Below are 17,942 nucleotides of genomic sequence, written 5' to 3' on the forward strand. Positions count from 1 at the left end.
CCTCGACTCCGACTCCACAGCCCTGGTTGGATGTACTGCTAAATTCTCTGAAACACCTTTACAGTTGGCTTATGGTAGAGAAATGAACATTCAATACACAGTAAAACAGCTCTGGTGGACATTCCTGCAGTCAGCATGACAATTGCACGCTCCCTTAAAACTTGCGACAGCTGTGGCATTGTGCTGTGTGATAAAACTGTACATTTTAGAGTTCCCTTTATTGTGGTCAGCCTAAGGCACACCTGTGCAATAATCATGCTGTCTAATCAGCATCTTGATATGTCACACCTGAGGTGGATGAATTATCTCAGCAAAGGAGAAGCGCACACCAACACAGATTAAAGCCCGCTTTACACGCTGCAATATATCTTATAATGTGTCGGCGGGGTCACGTCGTAAGTGACGCACATCCGGCATCGTAAGGTACATTGCAGTGTGTAACAGGTACGTGCGATTGCGATTGAACGTTAAAACGTTTATTGCATACACATCGTACCTGTCTCTAGAATTGCATGTCAGATTGTTCATCGTACCCGGGGTAGCACACATTGCAGTACGTGACACCCCGGGAACGATGAACAGATCTTACAAGTGTCCTGCGGCTCCCGGCCCACAATGCGGAAGGAAGGAGGTGGGCGGGATGTTTACGTCCCGCTCAGCTCCGCCCCTCCGCTTCTATTGGCCGGCTGCCGCGACGTCGATGTGACGCCGAACATCCCTCCCACTCCAGGAAGTGGACGTTCGCCGCCTACATCGAGGTCATATGGACGGGTAAGTACGTGTGACGGGGGGTTACTCGTATGTGCGGCACGTTCAACAAATTGAACGTGCCACACAAATGATGGGGGCGTTGCAAATCGCATACGAAATCGTATGTGAAATTGCTACGTGTAAAGCAGGCTTTAGACAAATTTGTGAACAATATTTGAGAAAAAGACCTTTTGTGTACATTGAAAAAGTCAGAGTTCAGCGCACAAAAAAATGGAAGCAAAAACAAAATATGTATATTCCATGGCATAAGTAGCTTTTATCATGTACAGTTCACCACATGGGTTCACTCACACTAGTGTATAACTCGGAATTGTGCAATGTGAGAAAAAGGGATTGGCACATGGACCCAGGTTATTCAAAAAGGTGGAGAAGATCTACAATTTAATTCCCAGCCGTATTCGGCCTGAGGAAAAAAGCTACAGCATGATGCGAGTGGAAGCGTAAATCGGACAAGACTCACCTACTCAAGTCAATGGGTGATAAAAATATCGGACGCCACATGGACCATCCTAGTGGCATAAGTATTTTACAGATACATCACCATTCTGTAGCATAGAACACTGGAAATGGTGAAAAGCTTAAAAAAAAAACAAAAAAAAAAAACCCCAGATAGCATACGGAGAGCCCACGGATAGCACGTGAGAAAAAACCCCACAAACATTCGTCCTACTTTTGTGGATGAAAATCGGACTTGATTTTTTATACGCTAGTATGAGTGTACCCCAATATGGATGGATGCTGATTATGGGTTACATACCTGAGCAAGCTTTGACTCATAATCACTAGACAACTCAATGCAAACTTCCTCAGCTCTGGCTCGGCATGCCTGCTCCACTTTATGCTTCCAGCCGGACTCCATAACTGAGTGCCACGTCCTCCACATATTCTTCAATAGCATTCTTTTGTAATGTTTGTCCGCCATGCTGGATACATAATCCTAAAGAAACATTTATTAATAAATACAACAAATCTTCTAAATCCAAAAAAAAGGGGAGGTAAACTAAACGGAAGAAAGACAAAAGAGACCGATTACAAGGTAGTAAGGGACAGAGCGGTAGGGATTTAGGACTGTAATATAACAAGTCCCTAGTAATCTGTCTGCAGCCGCGATGCCTCTGAAAGCCCCTACACCTGCCGTCACCATCATTCTGCCATTTATCTCCTGCGGTGTGACCCAGGTACCCTGGAAATGTGGTTTTCTACCCTCTCCAAGCAGTACAGGGTCTCTTCTCCATCTGCTATCTACATTAAGCTTCCGCCCTGTCTGTCTCTGGAGGAGCAAGTGTCTTGTAGCATAGCTGTGTATACTGTGAAGACTAATTACAGCACTAGTTTATCCTCTTCACGACCATATAATGTATATATACATGATATGGACTGTATGGAGAGGGTTTAGAAGGGAGCCCGGTCCATACATGCTGGTGCCGGCTGGGTTATTCTGCGGCTAAAAGCAGCAGTAGGTAGTAGATCCGATCACTGCTCTTTAACACCTTCACCCTATGGCCATTTTCTGTTCTTTTCCTCCCCTTCTTCCTAGAGCCATAACTTTTTTAATTTTCCATCAATATTGCCATATGAAGGGTTGTTATTTGTGGGAATAATTTTACTTTTGATTTACACCATTCATTTTACCATATAGTGTACTTGAAATCAAAAAAAGAGAATTTTGTTTACTTACCGTAAATTCTTTTTCTTATAGTTCCGACATGGGAGACCCAAACCATGGGTGTATAGCTTCTGCCTCCGGAGGACACACAAAGTACTACACTCAAACGTGTAGCTCCTCCCTCCGGGCTATATACACCCCCTGGATGACAATCTACCCAGTTCAGTGCAAAAGCTGAAGGAGGACATCCACCCATAAGTAGAGATAGAGTAAAACTCGGAATAACCGTAACTCTGACTACTAACAACAGCCGGTGAAACACACGGAACAAAAAAACTGCCAACAGGCAACAGGGAGGGTGCTGGGCCTCCCATGTCAGAACTATAAGAAAAAGAATTTACGGTAAGTAAACAAAATTCTCTTTTTCTTTATCGTTCCTTATGGGAGACCCAAACCATGGGACGTTCCAAAGCAGTCCATGGGTGGGAAATAAACCAAACTGAGAAGTAGGCAAAACCTAACTTCACAAATGGGCGACAGCCGCCTGAAGAATGCGTCAGCCCAAGCTCGCATCTGCCGAAGCATGAGCATGCACTTGGTAGTGCTTCGAAAAGGTGTGCAGACTGGACCACGTGGCAGCCTGACAAACCTGCTGAGCCGTAGCCTGGTGCCTGAAAGCCCAGGAGGCACCGACAGCTCTGGTCGAGTGCGCCCTAATCCCCGGCGGGGGAGGCACCTGAGAACACTGGTAGGCATCGGTGATAGCCGACCTGATCCAACGAGCTAGGGTCGGTTTAGAAGCAGCGAGACCCTTGCGCTGACCTGTGGTTAGCACAAAAAGTGAGGTGCACCGCCTAAAAACGGCGGTGCGTGACACAGATTCGGAGCGCCCGCACCAAATCCAAGGTATGCAACGCCTTTTCAAAGCGATGCACAGGGGCCGGACAAAGAGAAGGTAATGAAATGTCCTGGTTAAGGTGGAAAGGAGACACCACCTTAGGGAGAAAGTCCGGAGACGGACGAAGAACCACCTTGTCTTGGTGAAACACCAAAAAGGGGGATTCCGAAGAGAGCGCAGCCAAAATCAGAAACTCTCCTGAGAGAAGTTATGGCTACTAGAAAAACAACTTTCTGTGAAAGTCGAGACAAGGGAACCTCCCTGAGAGGCTCAAAGGGGGGTTTCTGTAAGGCCGTGAGGACCAGATTAAGGTCCCAGGGATCCAAAGACCGCCGGTAAGGAGGAATGATGTGAGATGCGCCCTGCATGAAAGTGCGCACCTGAGCCAGTCGGGCGATACGCCTCTGGAACAATACCGACAGAGCCGACACCTGTCCCTTGAGGGAATTGAGGGATAGTCCTAGCTGTAGACCGGACTGTAGAAAAGACAGGATGGTCGGCAAGGAGAACGGCCAAGGAGCATGGTCGGAAGAGCGACACCAGGACAGGAAAATCCTCCAAGTCCTGTGGTAAATCTTGGCCGAGGAAGACTTCCGAGCCTGAGTCATGGTGGAGATGACCTCAGAGGGAATGCCTGAAGCCGTCAGGATCCAGGACTCAAGAGCCACGCCGTCAATCTGAGAGCCGCAGAATTCTGGCGGAAGAACGGACCTTGAGAGAGAAGGTCTGGGCGGTCCGGGAGATGCCACGGCACCTCTACGGACAGACGGAGCAGGTCTGGGTACCAAGCTCGCCTGGGCCAGTCCGGAGCAATGAGTATGACTCGACGGCCCTCCATTCCGATCTTGCGCAGAACCCTGGGCAAGTGCGCTAGAGGGGGAAACACGTAGGCCAGACGGAACTGAGACCAATCTTGAACCAGTGCGTCTGCTGCGAAAGCTTGAGGATCGTGGGAGCGAGCCACGTAAACCGGAACCTTGTTGTTGTGCCGGGATGCCATTAGGTCCACTTCCGGAGTGCCCCACTTGCGGCAGATTGATCTGAACACTGACGGGTGCAGGGCCCACTCGCCGCTGTCCACGGTTTGACGGCTGAGGTAATCGGCCTCCCAGTTTTCCACGCCTGGGATGTGGACTGCAGACATGGTGGACTTGGAGTCCTCTGTCCACTGGAGGATTCGTTGAACCTCCAACATCGCCAGACGGCTGTGAGTCCCGCCCTGGTGATTGATGTAGGCAACAGCTGTCGCGTTGTCCGACTGAACTCGAATGTGCTTGCCCGCCAACAGGTGGTGAAAGGCTAGGAGAGCTAGAAACACAGCTCTGATCTCCAGCACATTGATCGAGAGGGCTGATTCGGACGGAGTCCAAGTGCCCTGAGCTCGGTGATGGAGAAATACTGCTCCCCAACCGGAGAGGCTGGCATCCGTGGTGAGGATCACCCAGGACGGAGTCAGGAAGGAGCGTCCCTGAGACAGAGAGAGAGGCCGAAGCCACCACTGAAGGGAGCTCCTGGTCTGTGACGACAGAGCCACCTGCTTGTGTAAGGAAGAGATCCGCTTGTCCCAACAGCGGAGAATGTCCAGCTGCAGGGGACGCAGATGGAACTGAGCAAAGGGGACCGCTTCCATGGACGCCACCATCTGACCCAGCACCTGCATGAGGTGTCTGATGGAATGACGGCGGTGCCTCAGCAGAGAGCGCACCGCCAGACGAAGGGACTGCTGTTTGACTAAGGGCAACTTGACAAGTGCCGGCAGAGTCTCGAATTGCATCCCTAGGTACAAAAGCACCTGGGTCGGGGTCAGAGTGGACTTGAGCAGGTTGACAAGCCACCCGAACTGAACTAGCGTGGCGAGAGTGAGAGACACACTCCGCTGGCAGTCTGCACTGGATGAGGCCTTGACTAGAAGGTCGTCCAGGTAAGGAATCACTGCCAACCCCTGGAGGTGCAGGACCGCAACCACTGCTGCCATGACCTTGGTGAATACTCGAGGGGCCGTGGCTAAGCCGAAGGGGAGAGCCACGAATTGGAAATGTTCCTCTCCGATCGCAAAGCATAGCCAACGCTGGTGTGAAACCGCAATAGGCACATGCAGATAGGCATCTCTGATGTCGATGGATGCCAGAAAATCTCCTTGGGTCATTGAAGCAATGACCGATCTCAGAGATTCCATGCGAAAGTGCCGCACCTGAACATGCTTGTTGAGAAGCTTGAGATCCAGGATGGGTCGGAAGGAACCGTCCTTTTTGGGGACTAGAAAGAGGTTTGAGTAGAAACCGCTGAACCGTTCCCGGGCGGGAACCGGAACAATTACACCGTTGGCCTGCAGGGATGCCACGGCCTGAGAGAAGGCGGCGGCTTTGGAGCAGGGGGGGGTGGACAGAAAAAATCTGTTTGGCGGGCTGGAAGAAAATTCTATCCTGTAGCCGTGGGAGATGATATCCCGCACCCACTGATCGGAGACGTGTTGCAACTTGCAACCACACGTCGCCAAAGTGGTAGAGCCTGCCACCGACCAAGGACGTTGCTGGCGCGGCCAGATAGTCACGAGGAGGCTGCCTTAGTGGCAGCGGCTCCTCCGGTCTTTTGAGGACGCGGCTTTGCGCGCCAGTTGGATTTACGATCCTTGGCTGCAGTAGTGGACGAGGCTGAGGGCTTAGAGGATGACCAGTTAGAGGAACGAAACCTCGATTGGTTCCTGCCCTGGACAGGTTTCTTGGCTTTAGCTTGTGGCAAGGAAGTACTCTTCCCGCCAGTAGCTTCCTTAATTATGTCATCCAGCTGTTCCCCAAACAGCCGGGACCCAGCAAAAGGGAGACTCGCAAGGTACTTCTTAGAGGAAGCGTCTGCTTTCCACTCTCGAAGCCACAAGATCCTGCGGATCGCGAGGGAGTTAGCGGAGGCCACCGCCGTGCGGTGAGAAGCCTCCAGGATGGCAGACATGGCGTAGGATGTAAAAGCCGAAGCTTGAGAAGTTAAGGCATCCGTCTCAGGAATAGAGTCCCTAGAGAGGGAATGAATCTCCGCCAGAGAGGCAGAGACTGCCTTAAGAGCCCACACTGCCGCAAAAGACGGGGAGAACGAGGCTCCTGTCGCCTCATATACAGACTTGGCCAGAAGGTCAACCTGGCGGTCAGTGGGATCCTTAAGAGAAGTGCCATCAGCCACAGCTACGACTGTGCGGGCTGAGATTCTGGACACCGGAGGGTCCACCTTTGGGGACTGGGCCCAGTCCTTAACCACCTCCGGTGGAAAGGGAAAACGGTCATCTGAACTACGCTTCGGAAAACGTTTGTCAGGACAGGCCCTGGGCTTGCTAACAGTGGTGTGAAAGCTGGAGTGGTTAAAAAAACATACTCCTAGGTTTCTTAGGAGAGGTAAACTGGTGTACCTCTATCAGAGAGGGTTGTTCCTCTGACTCTGGTGGGTTGAGGTTCAGTACGGAGTTAATGGACGCAATCAAGTCACTAACATCCGCATCACCCTCAGACAAGTCAATGGGGTACATAGAGGCAGCGTCTGAGCCCACAGTAAACGAATCCTCCTCGCCCTGCACCTCGGCTTGAGAATCAGAGCCGTGGGACGAGGAAGGAGAAGGATCCCTGCGTCTCCGTTTAGGGGGACGGGGTCCTAGGACATGCTCTGAGGGCTCTGCAGAGCTCTGAGCCGCAGAGACACCCTGAGAGGGGGGCTGAGAGGGGGGCTGATGCATGGACAGCAGTGTCCGGGACAGCTGCCCCATGGAGTCGGCAAAAGACTGGGAAATAGCTTGTGAAAAAGAAGCTACCCAAGCCGGGGGTTCAGCCACCGGGGCCGGAGCAGCCGGAGGAACCCCTGAGGCGGCTCCAGGCTGAGACACAAACATGTTAGCACAGGCATCACAGTGTGGGTATGTGCTTGGCTCTGGCAGAATGAGCAGAATGCAGTGCATATAGCGTACATGTTTGCAGCCTTGCTCCTAGTGACAGACATGCTGCTGATGGTGGAAGCTCTGCAGCCAGAATACACTCCTGTAGAAAGTCTGAGAGTGTAATAAAAGTCCACAACCAGAGGTTGTGGCTTACCAGCCCTTGCTCTCTGTGTGCCCTCCGGATTCCACCACTCCTCTGTGAAGCGTCAGCCTTCTAACAGTATGCAGCTGCAGCATCCAGCGTCTTACAGTGCAAGAACGCTGAAAAAATGGCGCTGGGAGAAGAGGGGGGGCGTGTATAAGCCCCAAGAGCGGGAAAACACGGAGGGCAGAGAGATACAGGAAGAAATACAGGGGAGGGAACATCTCCCCAGAGAGGAGTGCCCTCCCCTCTGCTGGTCGGGCGGTGGGCGGCGCTGTATGCAAAACATGCAGAGAACCGAAAACGAAACTAGGCCCAAACAGAAGCCGGGGCCTAGATTTTAAAACGCGGCCGACGAGCAGGCACCTTCGGCGCGGTTCTCAGGGGAAAACCCCAGAACCGGCCGGAATTAACAGTAACGCTAAAGCACATACTGTCCCCCACATAAAAGTACCCGGGACCCCTGAAAAAACGTCTCAATACTTAGCTCTTGAGACGCAGGGCCATGTCCCTGAATGGGGGTAACGCTCCTTCCAGCAGGGACCAGACAGGGCTGCGGATGGAGATCGGCCTTCTGCAAGCAGAGAGGACCGTGGAGGCTCCCACTTCAAACAGAGCCTCGACAGAGGGTGTGAAGGAGCGCGGCATGTGAAGGCTCCAGCCTTATAAAGTCAACCTTTACAGCACCCGACAGAGTGGGGTGTGAAGGGACATGCCGGGAGTCCAGACTGGACCCGCTTTTCTTCCAAATCTTTAAAATCAAAATAAAAAAAAAAAAATATCAGAGAATGCAAGTGTGTGTGTACTCCTGAAACACAAAGCATTGAACTGGGTAGATTGTCATCCAGGGGGTGTATATAGCCCGGAGGGAGGAGCTACACGTTTGAGTGTAGTACTTTGTGTGTCCTCCGGAGGCAGAAGCTATACACCCATGGTTTGGGTCTCCCATAAGGAACGATAAAGAAAAAAGAAATCTAAATTGCAAAAAAAGTGCAATTCTACAACAGTTTTTTTTTTTTTTTTTTTATTTACCAGGTTCACTATGTGGTAAAACTGGCCTGGTATTATGATTCCCCAGGTCAGAACGAGTATGTAGATACCAAACATGTATTTTTTTTACATTTATATTTAAGTGGTGAAAAAAAAATTGAAGAAATAAGAAAACATTTTTTTTTTGCTTTTTGTTGACATTTTCCGAGGACTGTAAATGTTTTTATTTTTCGGGATCTGGGGCTCAGTGATGGCTTATTTCTTGCACCCAGAGTTGACGTTTTTAAAAGGGAACCCGTCACCAGATTTGGGGCCTATAAGCTGCGGCCACCAGCAGTGGGCTCTTATATACAGCATTCTAACATGCTGTATATAAGAGCCCAGGCCGCTGTGTAGAAGGTAAAAATCATTTTATAATACTCACCTAAACTGTCAGTACAGTGCAGATGGGTGTCTGTTCTACGGGTGCGGCGCCTCCTATTTCGGCCATCTTCGTCCTCCTCCTTCTGAAGCTGGGGTGCATAACGTGTCCTACGTCATGCACACACGCCGGCATTGAGGTCCTAGTCATAAATGGGTTAAACCTAGTCATAAATGGGTTAAACCTTGCAATAATAGCAAAGGCGCACTTTGAGGGCAGATCAAAGTATTATAGGGCGCCTGCGCAGGACCTCAATGCCGGCACGTGTGCATGACGTAGGACACATCATGCACCCCAGATTCAGAAGAAGGATGACCAAGATGGCTGAAAGAGGAGGCGTCGCACCCGGAGAACAGAAACACCCATCCGACCAGTCTGCACCGCGCAGACCGTTTAGGTGAGTATTATAAAGTGATTTTTACATTCTACAAAAGCGGCCTGGGCTCTTATACACAGCATTCCAGAATACTGTATACAAGAGCCCATTGGTGGTGGCCGCAGGTCATAGTCACCGAATGTGGTGACAGGTTCCCTTTAATTATACCATTTTGGGGTAGCTGCGATATTTTGATTGCCTCTTATTGTTATGTATTACAATGTTACAGCAGTCGAAAAAAGGTAATTTTGGTGTTTAGATTTTTTGTTTGCTACGCTATTCACCAGTCAGAGTCATTTATTTTATAAATTTGATAGATCGGGCATTTGTGAATGCAGCAATACCAAATATGCATTATTTTGTTTTATTTTTCAATGGAACTCTTTTATACTTTATTTACAAGTCCCCTTAGAGGACTTGAAGCTGCAATTGTCCGGTCTCTTGTGCTGTACAGGGCATGAGCACCGCTCTGTAGAGCAGAAATCACAATCTATGAACGTCGCTCGCAGTCGGCGTCCACAGGAGGATTGTCATGACAGACAAGGGTGATCAGCTGACCCCTGGCTGCCATGACAACCTATCGGCACCCCGCAATCACGTCAGGGGTGTGCAGATGGGAGCAGAGAAGGACGTGCCCCACTCCTGAAGCGTGTTTAATCCCGCTATCAGAGACTGATCCCCAATCTACCCACGACTGTTAGAGGCACATGATGGCTATTTAAATCAGCTGTCATGTGAGGGGAAAGATGCGGGCTTAGCGCAGGGACATGATATATGATGTAAATATATGTCATGTGTAGTGAAGGGGTTAATCACCAAGCCGCTGTCCTCTACTGCAGTGGCTTTCAACTGGCACGATCACACGTCACAACCATTCTAGGCTCCAGTCACCACCGCCAACATGATCATAGGTTACTGAAGGGTTACCATGGCATCTAGGGTTTTACTCAAGATCCATCACTGCCATTTCTTGCACTCGCATAAAGCTACATGTATACAAGTGATCAAATGATCACAGGTTCAAGTCGTCTAAGTAAATAAAAGTGGGGGAAAAAAAATAGCCTAGTCATAAATGGGTTAAACCTTGCAATAAAATAGCAGAGTAATAACCCTCAACAGTGATACTCCAGTGATACCGCTGCATACAGAAGATCTGACCTGAACAGAGCTGGACAAGAGAAGGACAAGTAACTACTTCTAAACTATGGTGGCAACATTGGCCAGCATTCAGGCTATGTTGCTTCTTGCTATTCTTTCTCTCTACAGGCAAAATCTACTCTTTGGCAATAAAGCTGCTTACAATAAGGCTTCTGGTGTAGATTGTCATTTGCCTACAGAACATCTAATATATAAAGGTAGGTGTGTGGGTAGGTGTGTGTGTGTGTGTGTGTGTGTGTGTGTGTGTGTGTGTGTGTGTGTGTGTGTGTCCGGCATTGGCATCTGCACAGTCACATCTACAGCCACAAAATTTTGCACACTCAAACTTCTGGACCCCAAGAGCGTCATAGGCTATGTTTTGAGGGGAAATTTTAACCCCGCACTTTACAGTTATTCACCAAAAAACCTGCCTCCATTAAAGCAAATGGAGCTGGGAGCCACAGTGCAACCAGAACGTCAGAAGAATGCGCAGCCACGCCCTTATATGGAATGTTGGGGTGTCACAATGCAGCCAGGGAAAGAGACAGACACAGACAGGGAAAGAGAAAGAGACAGACACAGACCGGGAAAGAGAAAGAGGCAGACACAGACAGGGAAAGAGAAAGAGGCAGACACAGACAGGGTAAGAGACCGACACAAAGAGACCGACACAAAGAGACCGACACAAAGAGACCGACACAAAGAGACCGACACAAAGAGACCGACACAAAGAGACCGACACAAAGAGACCAACACAAAGAGACCAACACAAAGAGACCAACACAGACAAAGAGACAGACAGACAGGGAAAGAGAGGAAAAGAGACAGACAGGGTAAGAGACAGACAAAGACCGGTAAAGAGACAGACAAAGAGACAGACACAGGGAAAGAAACAGACAGGGAAAGTGACAGAGATAGACAGATAGGGAAAGAGATTGAGACAGATGGAGAAAGACAGAGACAGTCAGAGACAGACAGGGAAAGAGATAGAGAGACAGAGAGATATATACAGAGGGAGAGACAGACAGAGAATGGGAGAGAAACAGAGAGACAGTTACTATCCCGGGCAGCGCCGGGTGCTACAGCTAGTTTTAATAAAGTTTGTTTTATTAACCAAAAATGCATGGTTGTGTTTTGTAGTATTTTGTTGCACTTAATCAATGCTTTCTATGGTGAAAAAAACGCTACAAAAAACAGTTTTCAAAAACAAAAAGTAATTTTCCCAATTCAGACAGTAAAAAAGCAATCGAGTGCATGAGACTTCTGAGATGTTACAGCTTTAGCTGGGACTGTAAAAAATATTTTAATTTGCATAAAAAAATGCAGTAAAAATGCAACATGTGAACAAACCCCTACCATGTTTCTGTCCACTGTTACATATTCTAACCTTGTTATTTACTGGCCCGCTCTAGAAATGATCATTAAAATAATCTAATAAAAAAAATGACATGTCATAATCTTAGACAGAACAGTCTTGCGTCTCTGAGCTAGTCCGGACTCAGAGGTGGACCCTTCTTAGTACCAGTCAAAAGATCACTGGAATAACAGAATGATTCACATGCGATTCACCTCTTGTCTGGCTTCAATTTGCTGAAGACGCCAGTGGGAAAATGTTCGCATTAGTTCAGTCTTTTCTTTCTGCTTCTCCAGTGCACGGGTCAGGTTAGAAATCACCTAGGGGAAAAAGAACATCGTATTCGGTGATGTCAGAGATTGTACTAAAATATCAAAAGATTGCAAGACGTGAATGGGTCGTACGTGTAAGCAAAGATAACCATTTAGCTTTGTGAGTAGTACACAAAGGAGTTATTATGGGCAGGAACAACGGACGTCTGTATTCATTTGTGTCAAAGGAAGGAAGCTAATATTCCAAACATTAAAGGAACATCAAAGTTAGAAATGCAAAAAGTAAACAGATGACTGACGTGTCCACACTGTATCATACTGTACGGTGTAGAAACATATACACTTGTAAAAAGCCTACCAAGAAGGAGTCCATAGGATACGTCATACATGTCAAATAGAAGTCCCATCGCTGGGACCTGCACCATGTTGACCATTGGTAGAAATGGAGAGGAACCAGCACTCGCTCTACAATGTTATGAGCTTCCATATAAATAAGTGGAGAAAAGCTGCATTAAAACCATTTGGAGAGAGTTTATGGGTGGAAAATATGCGACTTCTACCTAAAAATGCTTTATAAAAATCTAATATATAAAGCGGAGTGTATGTATGTATGTATGTATGTATGTATGTATGTATGTATGTATGTATGTATGTATGTATGTATGTCCGCTAAAGGCATCCGCACCGTCGCATTTACAATCACAAAATTTTGCACAGACACCCCATGTGACTCAGGGAACGTCAGACTGTTTTAACAAGAAAATGTAACCCCACGCTTTACAGTTACTCTCCAAAAAACATGCCTCCATTAAAGTGAATGGAGCTGCGAGCTACATGCTATTAATAGGAGCTATGATTGGTTGCTATAGGAACAAAGGACATTCATAGTATAAGAAGCTTATGTGTGAGGTAATATGATGTCGTTGGAGAGACTGATAGAGAGAGAGACAGACTGAGAGACCGACAGACAGAGAAAGAGGCACACAGGAAAGAGACAGAGACATACAGAGACAGATAGGAAAAAAAAAAGCCAGACAGACCGAGAAAGACAGAGCGAGACAGACGGGGAAAGCGACAAAGACACACAGGGAAAGACAGGGAAAGAGACGAAGACACATAGGGAAAGACAGGGAAAGAGACGAAGACACATAGGGAAAGACAGAGAAAGAGACAGACAGAGACTGTGTGAGAGACAGTTACTATCCCGGCAACGCCCGGGTACTGCAGCTAGTAAATAAATAAATAAAAAAAAAAATGGTATCCAGTGGGGAGAACAAATATTTAACTAGTACAAGAGTGAGCCAATTCTCTCTGTCCTGACCAGGCACATTTTCAGGTTTTATGCACTTTTAATGGCTCTAAAAAGAAGTTTGTTACGTGAATATTCAAATATTTTTTTGCCTTGGTTTTTGTGGTACTTTATTTTACGACAACAAGGTATTGCTAGAAGTATTTTAAATGGTGTTCCCTCTAGAAATGTTTTACATTTTGTTTGGATGAGGGCAAAGATAGAAATTATTCAGACTAGCAGTGTCTTTTTTTTAGTTTTGTTTATATGTGCGATCCTATTGTTTCTTTATGCCATTTATTTTTTCAATATTATTTTTGATTATTTTATTTACTTAATTATCTTTTTCATTTATTTCATGCACTGGGAATCTGCCAGCTGGTTTTTGCTACCTCATCTGAGAGCCACATGATGTAGGCAAAGAGACCCTGAATCCAATGGTGTATCACTTAGATTACTGGGTGCAGCGATTCAGACACAGTGTTTGGATTTAGCAATGCAGCAGAGCTGGGAGAGCTGTCCCTGCTCACACCAGGCTCTGTATGTACAATGTCTATAGTCAGGGAGCTGCTTATCACATGAGGGGGCGTGATCGGTCTAGCGGGCACGCGAGACCTAGTCCAGGCACCGATAACGTCCTGGTGACAAAACCTTCATTTTAATTAAGCAACAGCTTACAGTCATTCAAGTGACACATCTTTTATTGCTGAAATGGGTTTTTGCTTTTTTATTTTTTTACTAGGATTTTTTTCTTTGCACACGTCAAAACTTTTTTTTTTATACAATATTTATTAGTCCCACTAATGAATGATTCTTTGATCAGTTGCCAATAGTGCACTTCTTACAAAGTACAGTGTACTGTTTCCCTGTCTGTATTCTAATAGGCACTGCTCAGATCCGAGCCAATGCAGAGGGAATTTAACTGTATAGTCTAGCTAACTATATAAAGGATTGATTTATAGACCTGTCCTTGCTGAAAATATACGGGAGGAGAGTTAAACGACAGGAAACAGATCTTCAAAAAGTGTCAAGCATATTTACGCATATAATGGAAACTTGTCCACTTTTCAAAAGTACAAAGAAACTGGAGTTAAAGTTAAAGGGGTGGTTCATTATTTATTTTTCCAAGCCACATAGATATTATGTTGAGAAACAAGGCTTCTCTCAAATACCTTGCGTTGGCAATAGTACCTGTGAGCGATGCTATTGCAGTCCGCTCATCCCCATCTCGTGTCTCAACTTCTAGTTGACCTGACATCACCGTGACCGGCCCCAATCTTCCTGAGTGACTGGACTGTGGGCGGCGTTTCACTGCTCATCATATACCAGCATCGTTCCTGCTTGCAACGCTCTGCACTGAATGAGAGAGCAGGGAGATGCTGGGCTGTAATGCTGGGTTATGATGAGCAGTGAAACGCCGCCCACAGTCCAGTCACTCAGGAAGACTGGGGCTGGTCGCGGTGATGTCAGGTCAACTGCAAGTTGACAAGACATCACCGGATCCAAGAGGTCACGGAGCCCATGGTCATGAGAAGGGGATGAGCGGACTGCAATACGGCTGCTCACAGGCACTATTGGCATCAAAAGGTATTTGAGAGAAGCCTTGTTTCTCAACATTATATCGATGTGGCCTGGAAAAATAAGTAGTGAATCACCCCTTTACTATACTAAGGGACCAGACATGCAGAAAGTCTACCGCCTGCTAAATACAGTAATAATGAAGTAGGAAAAAATAGTTGCTGTACAAAGTCTACACATCTGTTAAAGGCCAGGTTTTTAATATCTAAAAAAAAATAAATAAATCATAAGATAAATCATTTGATACCTTTTTGCACCTTTAATTTCAACCATAATTTATACAAATCCATTGAGAAATAACCTCAAATAATTTTTTTGAGGAAAAAAATGAAACTAAACAAAAAAGTAATGTGGTTTCATAAGTGTGAACACCCTCTTATAACTGGAGATGTTTTCAGAATTAGCCAATTACAAGCACATTTACAATCATGTTACACACAGGTAGTAGTCTATACACAGCAGTCATCATTTACAGGGATTCCGATTATCCCCATATAAAGTTTAGCTGTTCTAGTAGGATTTTCCTGTAGTTTTCTCACTTGCACTTTACAGTAAAAGCCAAGGTCCGTAACAGCTTACAACACAACAAAGGAATCTCATTGATGAAAGTTATCAGTAAGGAGAAGGGTAGAAAAAGAAAAAAAAAAAAAATCTACCAAGGCATCAGAACGAACACTGAAGATCTCATCAAAAACTGGCTTAGATTTGGCACAACAGTGACAGTGGCATTACTTAAAACTGGCTGTCCCTCAAATATTGATGAAGGACAAATAGAAAACTGGTCCAGGAGGTTGCCAAGAAGCCTACAACAACAACAACAACAACAACATTAAAGGAGCTGCAGAAATTTCTGGCAAGTACTGGTGGTATAGTACATATGTGGGGTATGATGGCAAGACAGAAGTCTTTGATGTTTTTCTGTGTAAAAAAGAGAATTTTGTTTACTTACCGTAAATTCTTTTTCTTATAGTTCCGTATTGGGAGACCCAGACCATGGGTGTTTAGCTTCTGCCTCCGGAGGACACACAAAGTACTACACTTAAAAGTGTAGCTCCTCCCTCTGAGCTTATACACCCTCTGGTGAGCAGACCCAGCCAGTTTAGTGCAAAAGCTGAAGGAGAATAGCCACCCACAAGTAAAACAAAGCAAGAGCCGAACAACCGGAGACTCTGTCCACGACAACAGCCGGTGATAACACGCGGAACAAGAAATTGCCAACAGGCAACAGGGAGGGTGCTGGGTCTCCCAATACGGAACTATAAGAAAAAGAATTTACGGTAAGTAAACAAAATTCTCTTTTTCTTTATCGTTCCTTTGGGAGACCCAGACCATGGGACGTTCCAAAGCAGTCCCTGGGTGGGAATAAACAGAAAAACTAAGAAGTAGGCAGAACCTAACTTCACAAATGGGCGACAGCCGCCTGAAGGATGCGTCTGCCCAAGCTCGCATCTGCCGAAGCATGAGCATGCACTTGGTAGTGCTTCGAGAAGGTATGCAGGCTAGTCCAAGTGGCAGCCTGACAGACTTGTTGAGCCGTAGCCTGGTGCCTGAAAGCCCAAGAGGCACCGACAGCTCTGGTCGAATGTGCCTTGATCACCGGACCTGATCCTTGATCAGCGGACCTGAGCCAGCCGAGCGAGACGCCGCTGGAACAGTACTGACAGAGCTGAGACTTGTCCCTTGAGAGAGTTGAGGGACAGTCCTAGCTGCAGACCGGACTGTAGAAAAGACAGAAGGGTCGGCAAGGAGAATGGCCAAGGAGGATGGTCGGTAGAGCGACACCAGGACAGGAAAATTTTCCAAGTCCTGTGATAGATGTTAGCGGAGGAAGACTTACGGGCCAGAGTCATAGTGGAGATGACTTCAGGAGGAATACCAGAAGCTGTCAAAATCCAGGACTCAAGAGCCACGCCGTCAATCTGAGAGCCGCAGAATTCGGGCGGAAAAACGGACCTTGCGAGAGTAGGAATGGACGGTCCGGGAGATGCCACGGCATCTCTACGGACAGATGGAGCAGGTCTGGATACCAAGCTCGCCTGGGCCAGTCCGGTGCAATGAGGATGACTCGACGGCCCTCCATTCTGATCTTGCGCAGGACTCTGGGCAAGAGAGCTAGAGGGGGAAACACGTAGGACAGACGAAACTGGGACCAGTCTTGAACCAGAGCGTCCGCGGCGAAGGCCTGAGGATCGTGGGAGCGAGCCACGTAAACAGGAACTTTGTTGTTGTGACGGGATGCCATTAGGTCTACGTCCGGAGTGCCCCATTTGCAGCAGATTGACTGAAACACTGCCGGGTGCAGGGACCACTCGCCACCGTCCACGGTTTGACGGCTGAGATAATCTGCCTCCCAGTTTTCCACGCCTGGGATCTGGACTGCGGATATGGTGGACTTGGAGTCCTCCGCCCATTGAAGGATGCGTTGTACCTCCATCATTGCCAGGCGGCTGCGTGTCCCGCCTTGGTGATTGATGTAGGCAACCGCTGTCGCGTTGTCTGACTGGACTCGAATGTGCCTGCCCGCCAACAGGTGGTGAAAAGCTAGGAGAGCTAGAAGCACGGCTCTGGTTTCCAGCACATTGATTGAAAGGGCTGACTCGAACGGAGTCCAAGTGCCCTGCGCTCTGTGGTGGAGACATACCGCTCCCCAGCCAGATAGACTGGCATCCGTGGTGAGAATCACCCAGGACGGGGCCAGGAAGGAGTGCCCTTGGGACAGGGAGAGGGGCCGAAGCCACCACTGAAGAGAGCTCCTGGTCCGTGGCGACAGAGCCACTAACCTGTGTAAGGAGGAAGGCCGCTTGTCCCAACAGCGGAGAATGTCCAGCTGCAGGGGGCGCAGATGGAACTGGGCAAAGGGAACAGCCTCCATGGACGCCACCATTTGACCCAGCACCTGCATCAGATGCCTGAGGGTATAACGGCGGGGCCTCAGCAGAGAGCGCACCGCTAGCTGGAGTGACTGCTGTTTGACTAAGGGCAACTTCACAAGTGCCGGCAAAGTCTCGAACTGCATCCCTAGGTACGTGAGACTCTGGGTCGGAGTCAGAGTGGATTTGGGAAGATTGACCAGCCACCCGAATTGGGCTAGAGTTGCGAGAGTGAGCGAGACACTCCGCTGACAGTCTGCGCTGGATGAAGCCTTGACTAGAAGGTCGTCCAGGTAAGGAATCACTGCCAACCCCTGGAGGTGCAG

General features: G+C 47.8%; 1 protein-coding gene across 2 annotated transcripts in view; it reads right to left on the minus strand.

Moving 5' to 3' along the window:
* POC5 (POC5 centriolar protein) overlaps positions 1–17,942 on the minus strand; it is a 152,577-nt gene that overhangs the window by 48,086 nt on the left and 86,549 nt on the right. For both annotated transcript variants that reach the window (XM_075342287.1, XM_075342294.1), the window contains 2 exons: positions 11,824–11,928; positions 1,529–1,708 (listed from right to left, as the gene is read on the minus strand). In XM_075342287.1, the coding sequence (XP_075198402.1) occupies positions 1,529–1,708; positions 11,824–11,928 (285 nt within the window). The remainder of the gene's footprint in view (positions 1–1,528; positions 1,709–11,823; positions 11,929–17,942) is intronic.

The sequence above is a fragment of the Anomaloglossus baeobatrachus genome, chromosome 1 (assembly GCF_048569485.1).
Source record: "Anomaloglossus baeobatrachus isolate aAnoBae1 chromosome 1, aAnoBae1.hap1, whole genome shotgun sequence".
Taxonomy (NCBI): domain Eukaryota; kingdom Metazoa; phylum Chordata; class Amphibia; order Anura; family Aromobatidae; genus Anomaloglossus; species Anomaloglossus baeobatrachus.